We start from the raw sequence: 18,446 nt of genomic DNA, 5'->3' as shown, positions 1-18,446 counted from the left end.
CCTTGATTAACTGGTTTTAATTTTATAATCTTTAGAAATGTTAAAGAAATTATCAGCTTTTGTCTTCCTCTGAAGATCGCCCTTTGTCTGCTATCACAAATACCGCACAGTGAGTTTGGTTAAACAATAAGGAACAATAGGAATTCATTGGCTCACGGTTTTGAGACTAGATGTCCAAAATCTAGGTACTGGCAGAGAGCTTTCTCCCCCAAGACTGTAGCATTCTGGTGCTGGCTAAAAGCAATCCTTGGGGTGCCTTCGCTTTCCCATCACACGGCACGGCGATGTCCTCTCCCTTCTCCTTGCTCTTCCGGTGTCCGCTGACCTCCAATTTCCGGCTCCTCCCAGTGGCTTTCTCATTATAAATCCTCCAGTAATCCGTAGTTAAGATCCACCCTCCTTCAGTTGGGCCACACCTTAACTAAAATAACACCTTCAAGAGGTCCTATTTTACAAAGGATGTGGATTAAGATTAAGAACCTCTCCAAACTGGGGTACATAATTAAACCCACCACACCCATCTTGCTATTAAGAACTGAGAAACTAAAGTCTTAATTTAGGGCGTTCGTTTCAATGTCTGTTCAGAATTTTCTTTCTCCAGCTTGTGACATCCCAACGAATTTTCCATTTCTATGTAATGTTGCGAAGCCTGTTGGATTCTGATGGAGGGGTTTTTCAGGCTTGGTTAAGAACTTAGAGGTGCAGGTACTAAGGATGTGATCAGAAGCACCTCGTTTATGCATCTTCACACACACCGATGTTGGTTCCTTCCCAAGGACATCAGCTTTAAATTCTGTCCTCCAGCCCCAGCTACTTACAATGACCCCACAGCCGCTCCCACCCCCAGAACAGAGACCCTAAGCCCAGCAGTGTGCCTCGGAAGGCAGGATCAGGTGGTTATTTTCACTCTGGGGAGGGGGAAGGTCTTACTGCTGCCTCAACTTAGTGGCGGGGACAGCAGCCTGATCCTCTCATCCTCAAGGTCTAGTTAACACATTTTGGATAAAAACAATGGCATCAGATTGAGCACAGGCTCTCTCTCACATGCCTAAAATTAGGGATCCTTGAATTACAATTGATCTTAGCTAAAAGTCGGAGAAGTGGTGAGGCCTCCTTGAATTAAACAGGCAATTTATAAGAATACAATAGCTGAGAGAAAAATATACAGTGACATTATTCTAAGTGACCCATCCCACCAAATCAGTGTATTGTCTATAAAAGGAATAAGAAGAAGAAAAATTAAAATCTATTTTTAAGATCAATTGTGAAATATCAATGACCTGATATTTTTTAGGATTAATATGATGTACCTTCTGATGGGCTTAGTTTGGGCAACTTGGAGCCTAAATATCCACTTTCTTTCATACCTGCATATTCATAATTGTCTAAATAATTTCAGCCATAAAGAAAAATTTAACGGAATCCTAGAGAAACTTTATACATTCTGCTAGTGTGAGTTACCTGAGCAAGGATATGTACTCTGAGGTGTTATCTGAGAAATCATGGTTGTCACTTTTTAGTCACCAGCACCAAGTTGAAAATAAGCATTTAAAGGACTGTGAACAGTGAGTTCATTTCTCCAGATATGAAGCAAATTTTCTTTGTGTGAAATTTCTTTTAATTGTAAAAAAGGTAGAGAGTCCACTAATATATTATCTTTAGAAAGGCTCCTTCCTGATGGGCTGTACATACAGGGACCTTGTAATAACCCTGTAAGCTAAACTGCCTCATCACCACAGGTCCTGCACAACTTCTTTGTGAGGAATTGATTTAAAGCCAGGTCTGTATATGAGCACAGCCTGAAGAAACCACCAGCAGTTCATTGCTAATTGCCAGGGCAGACATTTTGATTTCCAAATTTGACAACCAGGATAACAAGTCTCAAAGACTATTTGCTCTAAAAAGCGCAATCAGTGATTTTGTCCTACCAAGTGCTACCCTCGCGCGTATGAGCCTCAACCATCAGCTTTAACAAAGGTAACACTTCTTAGAGCACCAAATGCTGTCGGCAGTGATCCCAGTAAATCCCAATTTGCTTTTCACGCAAAGGCTGGTCTGGTCCCAGTTCAGGGTCAATAATATTACCCAAATGGCCCCATCACTGTTGATTCATTAGTGTCCTTTGCAAATGGGCTTCAGACACCCAAGCAAGGGCTCCCGAATTGAAGTTTTCTCCATATTCCTTAGAATATATCTTCACACCATTAAGCAGGTGAAGAAGCGAAGTCGACCCTTCATTAAGGAAGGAGACTGCCTGTGAGCACAGCCTGCCTTCCAGAGCCAGGTCACTTGCCAGGGGAATTCACTTCACCGTGGGACAGTCACTCAAAAGTCTACTTTGAAACAAATCCCCGCAGAGCGGAAGGAAAAGGATAGAGGAAAATGCTTAACAACCAGTTATGCCTTGTATCTTTCTTGGGAAACGCAATCTATTAATAGAAAAGCAAACTTGGAAAAGAAAATTTAGATGCGCAAATTGCAAGGCCGTCACCAGTGTTAGGAAAGCTATTGACTAAAGCATATGGTATATTTCTTTTCATATATCACAAAGTAAACTCATATTTGATAGTGTTGCTCATTAACTAATTTTGACTAGTAACAGCACGACTCACACTGGGTAAAACCTTCAGGACATCATAATATTTATTAACATAGTAAATCGTGACTGGGAAGGCCGATATATCCTCTAACATTCCAACTTTCTGAACTGGCTTTAAGAAAAAAAAAAAAAAATCAAAGAAACACTCTCTTGAAGAACAAAGTCTTAGGGCTTGGAGAACAGAGAAAGTGATCATTACAAATTCTTTATGGATCCATCAGAGATTTTTTAATCCATTTAAATATAAATATGGAAGATCAGATTCTGATAGGACATTATTTCTACAGTTTAGAACAACTTTTCACTCACAGATTCAAGGTTACAATGGCCTTAAAAATATCCACAGGAAAAGACTGGCATGAAGTACAATAATATGATGGTTATATACTTGAGTGGTTATTTTTCTTTCCTCTATTTCTCAAATTTCCTATAATATGACTAAATTTATGTAACAAAAAAATCATAAATTAAGAAAGAAGATGACAAGGCATAGATGACTTTATAAAACAACTCAAACAAATAACACAAGGAGTCATTCGCCTGCAAAAAAGAAGCTGCTGGATGGCAGGCCTACCAGGGATTTCAGGGTGAAGCTCGGCGCGAGCTTTCCCGGCACCGCCGTCCTTGGAGACCAGAAGCTCAGGAGCCTCCTTTCCTGGGGCATCACAGACTCCCAGCAAGGCGTGCTTGGCAGGCAATGGATTTCTACATGTTTATGAGCCTTGTGTGCCCAAAGAATCTCAGAGCACTTTTGGAATCTGCACTTGGTATGGTTTTATGTTGAGAAAAGTGAGGTTCACACAAAAGTACCAAAACAACCAATTAATGGCAGCATCCCTGGCACAAGCAGCTATCGTAGGCAACCAAACCACCTCACAGGCATTCTGTAACCCATGGGCTTGAGGAAAGATCAGGCAATATTCCTTTATCAAATTATATTTCATATGTTCAAATATTTTAAAAACAACTTTATATGCACAAGACTGAAAGCAGATCTCAAGCATTCTGGCAGCCCCCAGAGGATCCTCTCTGTACCCCTGCTGGAGGTTTTGGGGCCAAAAACCAAAATCTATATTTAAAATACATGTGTGTCTCATAGGAAACATTTTTAAAACCCAAATTTTTAAACAGCCTAGTGGACATTCCAAACTAGTAACTTTACCCAGAGAGAGGGAATATAAATGTTTAAGATCTAGGAATATAAAAATAAAAATCCTTCAAAAGGACTTCAGAGTCCATTCCTCAAGGAGTCAAATAATGTGTACCCAAAGGCTGTCCATATGACAAAGATGCGTCACTTCTTGATCTCTAAACAATGGCTTCTTCCCCCTCGCAAGGATCTGGAGGTGGGGGCATTTGCCCAACCCCATGGGGAACTCTGGCAGGGGTCACAGCTGCTGGCTGGTGAAGAAGGATTTCGTCTCTCTGCAGACAGGATTTACACAGAGCGGGCAGCTCAGGGTCAACTGTGTGGAGCAGCGCTCGTTGGACTGGAGATGCGAGTGCACCAGATGCGCCAGGGCCTGGAAGACAAGAGGCAGGGCTTCGTCAGGAGCAGACGCTGCTGATCCGCCCGAGAGTTCCCTTCCGCTGACCCAGAGGGGCACTGTGCTGTGGGGTGTCTTTTCATCTAAACTGTGAAGCCTTTGAAACAAATGCTATAAAATCTTCCTTTCCTGAGAATCCTCAGCTTAGAGAGAGGTAAAACAGGGATTTTAGAAAATGAAATCCTCTCCAGATTTTAAATGAAACACACTTAAAGGTGGGGAGAAATAAGAAAATTGGGGCTATCTACAGAGAAAAAAGGGAGAGCATATGGAATTCAATTTTATTTTTGTAATTAATTGGAACTCAAAATGTTCTAATATGTAAGGAAACCAATATTCTGTAAGAGTTTCTCAGAGGACTCCTCTCCAGGATGTTCTACTGAAATGGCTGCAACATCACAGATACCTTAGAGAACAACGGATTTCCATTAAGAGACTCCGCTCTTCTGATGTGTTCAACTCCACACTGAATTGAATGAGAAAAAGAGGAGAAACACACGCACGTTTTATTTTCCTTTTTCCTTTTTTTTTAAGAGACTGAACGGAAAAAACAAACACACAGAATAAACACATGACTCAAAGTCTAACTTCAAAAGTGTTCAAAGACTGCTCAGAAATAAAAACAGTCACAGGCCTCCCGAGCACATCCCTGGATTTTCACCTCAGTTATAAATTGCTCTTCAGCCTCCACATCCTTTCCCCATCCCATTATCTTCCCACTGTGGTTAGTTTTCAAACCACCTTTTCCTCAGCCCCTGTCCCAAAGAGAAACACTGCACATTTTAAGCCTTAACTCCCTATTCCCTACCCCCACCCAGACCCCTAGACCAGGGTCCCATATTCTAGATTCTGACTCTATCCAAATCACTTTTGAAGTTATCCTTGAAGGAATTCTTAAGTAATTTAAATCTGCTTACCATTCTTTTTTTAAATTGTGGTAAAAAATATATATAACATAAATTCAGCCTTTTAACCATTTTTATGTTTACAATTAGAGGCATTAATTACCTTCACAATGCCGTGCAACCATCACCACTATTTCCAAAACCCTTTTGTCACCCACCATTTTTTTTATTCTACCTTTCTAACACATACTTTTACAGACTCTACCTAAGCAAAAAGTTGCTTTTATTAAGTAAAATTTCATACTTTTTTGTTTCCAAGTGCCAAAATGAAGTAAATTAACCTATGGACTATATAATTGAGCCCAGATTGGATCCAATACAGAGTTGGGTTTTTAAATATATTTTTTACATAGAAGAGTCTTTAAAAATAAGACAAAACAAAACTGGAGAGAGTTTTACTACCACACTCGCTCCCTTCTCCATGAAATATCCAGGTACTTATCCCCAAAATAACTGAGAAATATCAAACTATTATTTACTGAAGCAGGTAGTTGCTCCTTTTTCCCTTTCCTGCTGATGGTTTTTCAGTTGCTTTATTTTTAAATCAGCATTAACATCAAGAGACTGGCAAGGGGAAAAAAAGCTGAGATTGAGCAAACATGTAGTTCCCAACTTAAAAAGAGGTTGTATTCTAAAATTTCATGTAAAAGTCAGTAAGAGCAGGATAACTCCCGGACATGGTTGGTGGGAGACTTAGTTAACGGATACCTTTCTGGAGGGCAATCCAGTAAAATATGCATACCCTTCACCCAGATATTCCATTTCTAGGAATTTATCCTAAAAAAATAATTAGAAAAGTGCAAAAAGAAAATTTTATATTTACGATAGTGAAAAATAAGAAACATCTTAAATGTATACTAACCAGAGATTTCTTAAAAAAAATCATATAGATCTAAATATATTTATTGATTTGGGTCTATGATATATTTTTAAGAAAGAAAAAAAACAGGCTAAAAACAGCATGAATAAAATACCAGTTTTGTGAAATGTGTAGGAAAATATTGTTTTTATTTAAAAGGCACACACAAACATTTATAAAAAAACCTGTACTTATTTTTATCAAAATATCAATGGATGTTATTAATCTCTGAGGGTAAAGATTGTGAGTGAGCTCTATTCTCTAGATTATACTTCTCCAACCTGTCTGGACTCTATTCTTTTTATTATTTAAAAAAGTAGTAAAGCTATTTCTATTTTGGGAAAAAATTCAAACTACTTTTTAAAGAAAGTTAGTTGTTTTAACAACTTATTTTTCTTATTTTAATTTTAATTTTATTTTTTTGAGTAATGAAAATGCTCAGTTTGATTGTGAGTGATGAAAGCACAACTATATGACACCACTGTCAACAACTGATTGTACATTTTGAATGACTGCATGTTATGTGATTATATCTCAATAAAATTGCATTAAAAAAACAAAACAAAAAAACCTTCCCAAAAAAGAAACACCCCCCCCCCCAAAAAAAGAAGAAATAACCTTAGCTTAATAATGTGAATGAATGCGAATTGTCATTGAATACAGAAACTCATTTTCCAAGCTGGTATAAACTACATTTCACTTGTCTTTTTAGCAAGCTCACAATTAGCCAAGGTCATGGGGGGATGCAGAAGGCATCATTCAATGAAACCCATAGACCATCCTGAAACCTCATTTTAGCCAATTACAACTTTCCCACAAATCCTTGATCAGAACTCCTGACAAGTAATTTAGGTTCTCCCCACCTTCATTAATGCTTGATTGATGACCAGCATGTACGTACAAAAGCCTGGGGGCTGGGTGCTGGCTGAGGTTCTCCCCCCAGCCCCATTCTCCCTGCTCCCCTGCACCTACCACCCCGTCCCAGAGAAGGGTGAATGTTCTTCAAGCCAGGCCTCCATCAATCACACAAGGGAGAACAGGCCAGGAATTCTGGCAGAAGATGAGATGGGGAAAGGGCTTCTTGGGCCTCAGTGCTTCCACAATTTCTACAGAAACAATGCTGTAAATCGGACTCAGGGTTCAGGCCAGCTCTCAGAAGCCAAGAGAGGTGAACAATGGTTCTTCTCCACCCTGAATGACATTTCACATTCATCTTACCTCACAAGACACTAAGGATGGTTTTGTCATTTCAATAATCAGACTGATCACAACACAGGAGCAAACAGCTAATTATGTGAGCGCATGAAAGAGGTCAAGGAAATTACAACAAGGCTGCTTCAGTGTTTGTTCCAGGCTCTTCTCTTAAATAACGATGACTACTCTATGTCTTGAAACCCAAAGAGGAAGGGTGTAATAGCCCCAAATAAATGACACCATCAGGGGAAGAAAAGGAATTACGGGAACAATAAAATGTTTCCCTCAGAATTCTCAGAATTAGTGAGAATTACAAGTATTTTTTTCTTAAAGAAATGTAGTTTTTATTACTTTTAAGTGGTAAAGAAACCCACACTAAGCAAATTGGTGCTGCCTCCGTGATCCTGGGGCTACCCGGTTTAATGAAGCCGTAAAAGCATCTTCCCACTGCTGACACAGAACTAACTTGATGTGTTCAGATTATTACTCAGATCAGCATTATTCAGAACAATGAAGATTACCAGATACAGCACATGCCAACAATATATTGAACAATATTTTTGAATGAACGATTAAATAACTGCAGAGGTTTCCTTTGAAAACAAGTCACAATGAGATTATAAACCAGAGTGCACACTTACCTCGTTTGCTAAAACTTGAGAGTATTCAATATCCAGTTCATACAGCGTTTCAATGTGATCGCTGGTAAATGCTATTGGAACCAAAAGGATGTTCCTCCTCCCCCTCTCACAAAGCCCTTTGATGGTCTCATCTGTTTGAGGACCCAACCAGGGCATCGGGCCAACCTGAGAAAGGCGGAGGAGGGTGTCACGAGGCCGCTTCCCCTGCTGCGTCTGCCCTCCCCCCACACTCTGCCTGCTGAGGGCTAGAACCACCCTCTCCACACCTGCTTTAATGGGTTTTGGTATTTCCACATTAAGCTTGGATCCTTCTACATGATAGCGGAGGATAACTAAATAACAGTTTCTATCATTACACCTAAAAATAATATATTAAATCAATGGAAGTCAAGTAGTCACTCCTTCCATCTTACTTGCTTACAGAGTTCTTTCTGCCCATGGTGAGCAACTGGGTTACAAAATGATCTGTCTATGTGAAAGGGCCAAATCTAATCATTTTATGACTAAGTCCTAAAAAAGGCTGATTGCTTGCAAATGTGTGGAAGCCATGTACCTTGGACTGCCAAACCAGTCGGTAGGGGTTGGAGAAACCCAGCTTATCCATGACTCTCTGGACTGTGGCTCCCACCTCCTGAGGATAGGGGTCCCCTCGGTTGACCACCTGCAGCAGGAACACAAAGGGCATCCAGTCTCCCACCCCGAGGGCTCTGAGTGCCTCGGCCCATGTGGTGAGCCGGAGTCCACCCTGGACCTGAGCTCAGCCACCGAACTTCCTTGATCCATTTCTCCATCAGCAAAAGGAGGACACTGCACACAAGGATCTCTGAGGTTCCTAAGAAGATATAAAATTCTATGCTCCAAATTAGTTAAGGGAGACTGACAATGTATAACTATAGAAGCTGGTTCTCTTCCTTTCTCCTTCTCTGAAATAGGGAAATGACACAGAGAAGCCAAGCAGGAAGAGCCAACATAATCACACACGTGGTTGATTTCAAAACAGGAATTAAAATACTGGTGTATGGACAATGGATAGAACCTCTGCGTTTATGAGGACCAGGTAAACAAAAGTGCTAACAGAATAAGAGGGGAGGAAAGAAGTACATGGGTTCAGATTACAGACTCTCCAAGAACATGACCTATACCTTCTAATTCTTTTTCTCTCTCCTTTTCCTACAACAATGGCCTGCAGACAAACGACTTGTACACAGCAAATGTTTGACAAAGGCTTGTGACAGTCACAACTGGTTGTTCACACCTTTTCAAGTGTTCAGTACAAATTTTATTTAACTGCTTTAAAATTTAGCTGCGTCCTGACTCCCTATCTCCCTTACCCTGCTTTATTTCTTTCCATAGCATCTATTGATCAAATTCTTAGTTATTAACATTCATCATCTGTCTCCCCCCAGTCTCTGGGGGCCAAGACTTTTGTCTGTTTTGTTCATTCCCATTTCCTAAGCACTTAGAACAATACTTGGCATCATAGAGTAGGTGCTCAACAAATATTGTTGAACTAAAATACTGGCAAACTATTTTATGACATTCCTGAAAGTTAGTTAAAATGCCATCAGAAGCATCACTTTAGAAGGAATGGGGGAACTAGACTAGTACAGTAAGGACTGCTGTCGGCAAGATCCCCCAAGGGATGCTCAAATCAGCAGGCAAGGGCCTGGGGGACAACAAGTAGTCTCAAAGAATAAAAATATAAAGATATTTTAGTTCCAAAGGGGAAAAGAGAAACCCTACAATGGACAAGTCCTGCAGACCCCACTTTCACCAAGTGGTGCAGGATCACATCGCCCGTTATAAGTCACGATGATTCCGGGTGCCCCCTGCATGATGCAATGAGCAGGGTGCAGGGTCTGTCTCCTTCCCCATCAGGCCTACCTCAACCCGAACATCGGACAAACTCAAGTGAATGACATTCTACCATGTAACACTTCAAAACTGTCAAGGTCTTGAAAGACAAGTGAAGTATGAGGAACTGTCACAGATTGGAAGAGACTAAGGAGATGGGACAGCTAAAATGGATCCTGGAACAGAAAAAGGACATTAGTGGGAAAAAAAGTGAAATCTGAATAAAGGCTGGCATTGAGTGGATAGTTTTGTTCATTATACACTGGTTATGTAAGAGGTTCACATTTAGGGAAGCTGGATGAAGGGTATATGGGAACCCTCTGTACTACTTACACAATTTTTCTTTAAGCCTAAAATTATTTCAAAATAAAAAGTTTTTATATTTTAAAAAAAGTCATTAAAAGCAAATTATGGGAAAAGAAGAGCATACTGGATTAGTTTTCTAATCGATAATCGCCTCTTCTTTTCCTACCCCTTCCTTATCCCCATGACTTGTTGGCATCTCTCAGTCCCACAAGGACCCCTGGGCAGCAGAAAAGCCTGGCAGAGCATGTCCAGTACCCAAGGGGAGGAAAGGGAAGTGCGGCCGAGGGTGAGATGAAGGAGGCAGCACCTGGAGCCCTTGGTGAATAAAAATGTTTCTCCCTTCCTGGTTTAAGAGTTTCCGTTCTGGAGCTGCAGACACAGTCTCATCACACACAGGGCAGTTATCAAAAGACTACAGGTGGGCCTGTGAAGAGGATTTACGTAATATCAAAAAGGAGGATACATCCCTGTTAAAATAAAGTATGCAGGCTTCCAGAAGGGCCACCTACTGCCCAAACAGCGACCCCTTGGCTGAGCGGTAGGAAGGGGCAAAGCTGCAAGGGCACGACCCCGACAGCCACCAGATGGCAGTAGAGCCCACTCAGAAGAGTCGCCCCGGACTCTCTCAGGTTAACTCCATGAACCTTGGAGCTAAAAACTTTAATGACACTTAAGAAAATGTAATTCTCCACTCCCCCTGCCCCCACCTCAAGCTTTGAAGCAATGCTTTTAGAACACCATGCTAGTTCTGAGTTGATGATACTGGCTGCTAATTCCAAGCACTTCAATAGATCATACAGCACACTGGCTTGATCATTCTTATTTCCAAAAATTCAACAGCTATGGCACAGACTGCACTATTTAAATGTACAACCCAGTGCAATATAATAAACTAAGGAGCAGCCAGATCAAAACTTGACATACTCTATATTCACATGGCCAAACGTGGTTTCTTGCCTTAGAAAATTAAAAACTGTAATCGCTTCCTGGAATTCAGAGAGCCCCTATCAAGTCTTCTGAAGACAAAGAAATGGGATTGAGAAGGCTTAGTCTGAGTGGAGGCCCTACGGTTCAGCACACTGAAACATCATCCTGAGCTCTTTTACAGAGTAGCCAAAAGCAGTCTTCTTTTAACTGTCCCACTTATTAAAATTTCATACATAGGAAAACCTCTTCAAGTTATCATTCTTTAATGGGTTTACTAAGCCAACATCTATGCATAACAATAATGTGAGATGATTCTTATTAGATTTTAAGAGGTTAATCTAGCTAAGCTAGCACCAATTTAAGGCTGAGAATTTACAACTCATCTTTGCCTTGTGCTTGGGATGTTATGGAAGCTGGGTCCATTTCACACATTTAGAAAATGAAACAATCCCCTATCACTAAGTCATCCAACAAGACATTCTTACTTACAGACATTGGCAGTGAGTGAGCAGAAAAAAGAATGACCACCTCGCTTCTCTTCTCAAGTGGGAAATGGTCCAGTTCTTTCAGAATGTGGTCTGCAAAGCACTGCGGGGAAACCAAGGAAGGAGGATAAGGAGGAAGTGGGAAGAAAGAAATGGAAGGAAAAGAAAACATTTTTAAATAGGAGCCACACCAAAAATCTCAGAGCAATCCTCACAAAAAGGAACTCTTTTTTTTTTTTTAAGAAAAAAAGTGCAAACAGTACAGTCTCTCTTGCTTTGGATCATCATCAAAATGGATCATAACGGTTTCAGGGGCCGAGGGAATTTGATGGGAAACTTCTAAAGCTCGCTAATGGCTCACTGAAAATGAACGCTCTGGATCTGCTCCCCCTTGGGAGGAAGAGGGCACACTTCCAGATGGAAAGGAAACACAGACAGGCAGAAGAAGCTGTTTTAAGACCTCTCATTTGCTCAGTTAGCAGGAAAACAGCTTACAGGGTCTTTCTAAATCTTTAGTTTGGCTTTCAGGCATGTCACATTAAAATACATTGGACAGAAACAGAGAGAAATAAGACATTACTATTCTATTTTTACAACACTTTCCTTCTAAGACCAGTGTGCTCACTGAGTCGATCTTCCTAACAACCTTCACAACAACAGAGGGAGGTCAGCACCACTCCCATTAAATTCACAGAGCAGGGGAAGATGAAGAGGATCTGGGGACCTGTTCAGTCCCATCTGTGGGACTTGGGCTAGAACACAGGTCCCAGCGCCTCGTCCTCCAGGTCTCTGTTCACCAGGCCAGTACACTCCCTTCATCTAGTTGCACTTTCCGGTTCTCATCGATAGGAGCTGACTTATCAGATCTGAAGAGTTTTCTTTCATCTTACACTTTAATCATTCTTTGTCATTTTTAAATTGTAAGGGAAATGCTACAAAGGACATTCATGGGTCAATAGATAAAACTGGAATAGGAATGTAGATTAAAGTATCAATGTTCAATTTACTGAAGTTGAATACTATGTTGTGATTGTGTAAGAGAATATCCCTGATCTTAGGAAATATACACTTGAGCATAGGTGTAAAGGGCGATGATATCTATAACTTATTCTCAAAAGGTTCAGAAAAATAATTATGTGTATACAGACACACACACATACACACAGAGAGAGCACATGGATGATAAAAGATGAGATTCCTTATACCATTCTCGGTCTTGCAACTTTTCTGCATATTTGAAATTATTTTCAGATAAAAGATTTTCTTAAAAATTATAAAGGACAATTTACTAGAACCATGTAAATATCAGTGGTCAATATTATAGAAGAGTAAACTATTCCCTAATAAATATTGAGATATTATTCATCTTTCTAGACACTCAAAATTGGGTAAATAAATGCTCAAAGGCATAAAATGCTGCCTAGAAAGGTAGTTCCCTTTTCAAAATTTATGATTTACCCACAGAATAAATGTGATAGGACCAGATACAAATAAAAACGTTTTTTTTTTCTGGTGGTCTCTGCAATGCTTACAAACTAAGGATACTCAGGATTATTTTTGAACACTAGCCTAGATAGGAGGTCCTCTGCAAAGTTTCTATAAGAGCCTGGAATTTAAATTTACCCCAATGACTCGAACAGCTAGATAAATAGCAATATTAGAGATAACAGTAATATAAGCAAATGCAATTTTGAGTAATTACTACTTACAACAAATAGAGATGTGGATTTAAAAAGGACTAAGGCTTTAGGCTTATTAAAATTTTTGCTAGATAAATCTTTTTCACATAATCTACCTAATATTAAGAGTAAAGTCAAAAATTTCATTTCCAAAACATTTCACATCTTATCCTTTTCTCATCACAAAAAAACTGCAAGTCAAAAAAAATTTCATAATGGCTTGCAACAGACTCCAAGCCATCTTCAAAACTGAGGAGCAGTGGGCGAGCAGAAGTGCTTCTTACATCTCCTCAACTCCATCTGCGGTATCTGCGACCGCAGAACCCCTGCACAGTTCTGCACAGTTCACCTCCCGGCTCTGGGAGCCTTCAATCACACCGTCAGGAGGGCAGATAAATGCTGCTAAGACTCCCTTTCATTTTATGAAGAGAGACTTCCTCAGTTAAGAGACCGTTCCATCTTTCTACTTGCCCCTTTTCAAAGGACTGAATTTTAATGCTAATCTAATTGCTCAGTCGGGGCAGGCAGATGCCGTGCAGATCCCTCCATTCGGCTCCGCTACAACATGTCAGCGCTGACCTGCAGCACCCCTATTTTCCATCTCGGGCCTCTCAAGAGCAAGACAGCAGGGGACGGTGATGCTTCAGGCAGTACTCGGCTAACCCAGCAAAAGGCAGGAAGGCACAGTCCAAAACCACACCCTTCCGTAGGGGAAGGGGCCTCTTCACATTTTACTTAAAACTGGGTTTCAATCCAAGCATTAACCCTTTACATCCTCTTCATGCCTGAGGAACACCGCCTGCTCTGGGAAGAGCTGGTCTGATTTTAACGACGTCTAGCACCATCTAGTGGTTACTGGTTCAAAGTGACATTAGGCTCTTAAGTTTTTAACCTGGTGTTTTGCCAAACCCAGAGAATACTTCAAGGAATAAAAACTGGACTGGATAAAATCTAAACCACTTATTATTTATCCTGCCTAAAATAACTCAGAGGCAGAAACTTCCACTGTCAGAACAAAACAATCTACTTGCATGATTTAGGGCAATTACCAACCGTGTTCTCATATTTGAAGGGCAGAAAAGTACACAATACGACTGATTCAAAGGCCCTGGCTCTTTTCAGAATCATAGCTTTAACTGATTCCCCGAAGATCAAGCAACTATTAATAAAGTATTATAAATGTTAATCATATAGAAGCAATTGGGTACAATATAAATGCCACAAACCTTTTAATAGATGAAAATTTCTCACTGAAATATTAAATATATCTTCATGTCTCAGGCTCCATACAGAAATTACCTTTAAATTGTTTTAATCCTTTGAAATTTTAAAGGATTCAGGAAAGAGGATTTAAAGTCTCTGTTGTTCACTCAATCTATGAACGTAAATTAGCATATTGTTCCCTATAGCTGAAATGCCATGCATGGTCTTTAACATTCTTCTGATCTCTGGGAATACAGAACTCAAAATATAACCCTGCCGGGGTTTGTTACTAGCAGCAGTAATGTGAAGAAAGAAGAGTCTAACCATTTTAATCTCTAAATCTGTCTTCTCTTTTCATAATAAATCAAGAATCTAATGCTTTTTTTTTTTTTTTTTAATCTACAGCACACAGTTTAAGCAAGAGAAGGTCAAGGCTCAGAAGGACACATACACAAACCAAACGGGCGAGACACAGTCACAGGGCAGTGAGGCCAACAGCGGCGACGGGCATCACTGGCTCACCTGGATGAGGAGAGGGTGCGTGGGCCACCTGTCGATAGTGCTCCATGTCATCGCAGGCTTCTTTCCCATTTCACGATAGTGCCTGTAAATGGCATTTAAGCTGCTGCCTGAAATATACAGGGGCCCACTTAGTGAATGCATTTTGACTATGATGAAAATAAAAAAGACTAGTAAAGGCAGTAATTAGAAGTTCAAAGTAGGTAGCTGCATCTATACTGAATTGGTCTAATTACAATCATTTCAATACTTTAAAATGCATATAGATCTCCCTACGCTGCAAATGAAGATCACTAAAAAGCAATTGATTTTGGCAGACTCTTCAAGATTACTGAGGCCATTTCTGGTGAGAAACACAAATGGCCATGGATTTATGAAATATAAGCAGTTGGTATTTGCAAGGACCAAGTCTTACAATCGAAAGCATGTTAAATTTTTCTTCCACTTTGATGGTAATCAACCCCATATAGAAAATGTGGGGCATGGGGAAGAAAGGGAAAAAGATATCGGCCATAATCCCAGCTTGCTAATACAGTCACTGTTCTATTCTAGCATAGTTCTGCCCAGATATTTTTCACAAAGTTGTAATTCAGTATCCTGAGAATTTGGGATTTTTTTTTTACTTAACATTATGAGATGTTTCCACGTTACTATAAAATCTTCATAACCATCCTTTTTAACGGCATCATGACAAGGAGGGCAGTTTTTTATTTAATTTTCTATTTGTATCTACTTCTACCAAATTATTGTCACTCCCTAGAATAAGTTAAATGGACACCTAACCCTTACAAGTAACCTAATAAAACTTGTGTTTCTGAGCAAAAGATGGAGATGGTGAAAATTCAAAGTTTAAAGAATGCAGATGGTGTCAACTCAACGCCACTTGTTCTGGACCTAGGAAAGCTGGCAGTGGGACCATGCCTTAATCCTGTAAAACCAATCCTAACACAAGGCCTCTTCCTCAAACCCAAGGTGGGGAAGGTCCCAAAACATTTCCATGCTTCCTGTCACCAACCCATTGATTTCTCTAGCTATAAAAAATTTAGTCAATTAGGTTTCCAATTTAGAGTCATATTTTATATTAATTGTACTCTTAGGCTAAGACTCAACTTTTAACAACAGAAAAATGGGTTCAATTTTGGTGAGTCAAATACAGTGACTCAGAAGAATCCAAACTGATACCATCCCAGGTTCAAAAACAATCTCTCCAGATATCACAAATTAGTCACTATTACATGCACCTTGTAAACCAAACTTCACAAGTGAACATCACTTTCAGGGTGTACAAAAGAGTATTATTTCTTTTGGGTCACTCAAAAACATTTGCTGAACTATCAGAAGAAGTATTTTAAAATGGGAAAATATAACTGAGAAAATTGCTTGTGATCGATACACTAGAAATCAATATATCATGGTTCTGCCACAACAATGAATGTCTGAAAGATACAATAATAAAGGGCACTCTAGCTTCCCAAAGGATTTCACATCTCTGAAACTAAGATGTACCTGGCCTTATACAAGAAATGTATAAGTCTAAACCATACTGTTAGAGACAGCTATGAAATGAAACCAGTATTCAATCTTTCTGTCTTATAATCATCCTTTTAATTCATTTAACTTTGAGAGAAAACTGTTATGTGTTGAGGTATACTCTTTAAAGCAAGGCATAGGTTAAAATTTTATAAGATTTGATTCCTTCTCCAATAACATATTACCAGGTATTTCAAAGTCATAGAGGTACATTTCCAAAAGAGATCACAATTCAAACTCTTGAGGGTGTCTGGGAACTTAGGCATTTTAATAGGTTATTGGCGCTCTGAACAAATATTTGAGGCACACAACAGGCTTCGAATATTTCTTCCAGTAGCCCTTTTTCCCCTTATAAATATAGAAGTAATATACACTCATATCCAAAAGCAATTTGGGAGTAAAAATATGCTAACCCCAATTCCTGAAACAGGATGCAAATGATATATCTGTGGATGACACTGGAAGCTATATCCACAATTAATGATACAAAGATTGCCAAACATATTTTTTTCTCCAGCTCTAGCTAAATACATAGGAAACAATAAGCAGTAATATTTTCAAAATCAAGAACACTGAGAGAAGTTTGCAAAGGGGACCCCAAACCGGGCATAACCAAAAGAACATAACAAAATTTCCAACGTTTTATGTTATGTGGGCACCTGCACCCTGGCTTTCAAAATGGAAATAGCTATCACCTTTGCTACATGAATAAGAATACTAGAGTAGCAGTAAAAATAAGCTTTATTACCCAAACGTAGAAAGTGGCTTCAGGGTCATTACTGATCCATTATAAAACTGCATTAAAACTGCAAACACTCACAGCCACTGCCTTCCACCCACCATTTGTAAATCTCAGCAGACTGGCCAATAACTCAAGGGACAGATGAACCATGAGACTTCAAATAGATGGAACTGAATGCTCGTGTCTAAAGGAGACAGGCTGGATTTGCCATTCAAATCTCATATGATTTATCCTTTCCTTCAGAACTCGGGCTCCCTGGTTGTGTCTGCCAGGGCTGCATCCGCCCCCCGTTTCCCACACGACACCCTTACCTGTGGTAGAACAGCTGTACTGTGGATACTGGGTAAAAGCAACTGCCCTTTCAAGTCCATCCCTCTCCATCTCTTCAATTGCTTCTTCTGTTAAAGGATGGACATACCGAAATCCAATATAGTATTTGTGAGGGGCTATTAGGAAGCATGTGTGGAAAGGAGAAAGTATTAATCTTTATATAGATTTCTTGGAATCGCTGAACATAATGCAATGCCCAGAACAAAGAACAGTTAACCTAATTTCCTACGATGCTGAGAATGTAGACAATTTTAGAATATTCTTTGGATCTTATCCAGTCTTCAGCTGGTAGATGGACTTTCAATCACCATTTACTGGGATTAAACCCCTTTTTTTCTCAGAACAATAGTTTTTAAATGCAAGTTTCTGTTCCTGATCCTCTGTGCTTGGTTGGGATGAGAGAGAGGGAATCCAGGGAAGGGGGAAAGAACCAACATTTATTCTTTAAGCACAAGCTACTCTTAAGTATCAGGCACCATGCTGGACACTTGGCCCTGTGTTCTCTGTCTCATGTAAACCCCAGTTTTCAGATAAGGAAATAGAGGCTCTGAGGGGTTCACTAACCTGCCCACAGTCATACTTAGCAGATGGTGGAGCTGGAATTATAACCAGGGTCCCTTCCCGAGCCCACGCCCGCTCTACGCCCCCAAGCCTGAGCATCGTCAGTTTCCCCTTTCTGTCACTTTAGACCCCATGTCACCTGGTTTATAGAAACAAACACAAAACCACAATTTCACATCTCAATAATAAAGTTCATTGACAACAAATAATTAAAATGATTCTCTCCATTTAATGTATGGGGAACAACACTGCTTAAATTGGAGGCACCAAGTGGGATTTAAAGTCATTGTTCTTAGCATCTAAATGGCACGAATCAGCTGTGTATCTTTGTGTTGCTCTCCCATCTCTTCCCCAACCCCCTCTTCTCTTTCCTCCTTTATCCTCCTGGGTCTTTTTCTCCTGAATTTCAAAAAGTATCCCCAACCATAAAGCACAGTTTCCTAGGCTTTACCAAATCACGAAACTAAAAGTTTCCTAGAGCTATGCAGTCTATTTCCTTGCCTTTTCATAGAATTACACATAAATCATACTCAAGGATGCTAGGAAGACTGCAGCACATAAATGT

General features: G+C 39.9%; 1 protein-coding gene across 2 annotated transcripts in view; it reads right to left on the bottom strand.

Annotated features, from left to right (window-relative positions):
* Positions 1-3,987: 3,987 nt before the first annotated feature.
* Positions 3,988-18,446, bottom strand: part of FECH (ferrochelatase) — a 32,001-nt gene continuing 17,542 nt past the window's right edge. Inside the window, exons 5-11 of one of the 2 annotated variants that reach the window (XM_037805723.1) lie at positions 17,302-17,436; positions 14,722-14,828; positions 11,322-11,420; positions 8,299-8,406; positions 7,746-7,910; positions 4,553-4,612; positions 3,988-4,122 (exon numbers count right to left, since the gene is read on the bottom strand). In XM_037805723.1, coding sequence (XP_037661651.1) covers positions 3,988-4,122; positions 4,553-4,612; positions 7,746-7,910; positions 8,299-8,406; positions 11,322-11,420; positions 14,722-14,828; positions 17,302-17,436 — 809 coding nt within the window. The remainder of the gene's footprint in view (positions 4,123-4,552; positions 4,613-7,745; positions 7,911-8,298; positions 8,407-11,321; positions 11,421-14,721; positions 14,829-17,301; positions 17,437-18,446) is intronic. The other variant, XM_037805724.1, reaches the window with a different exon arrangement.

The sequence above is a fragment of the Choloepus didactylus genome, chromosome 16 (genome assembly GCF_015220235.1).
Source record: "Choloepus didactylus isolate mChoDid1 chromosome 16, mChoDid1.pri, whole genome shotgun sequence".
NCBI classification, from domain to species: Eukaryota; Metazoa; Chordata; class Mammalia; order Pilosa; family Megalonychidae; genus Choloepus; species Choloepus didactylus.
Note: the sequence above shows the minus strand (reverse complement) of the source record. Positions and strands in the feature narration are given on the sequence as shown.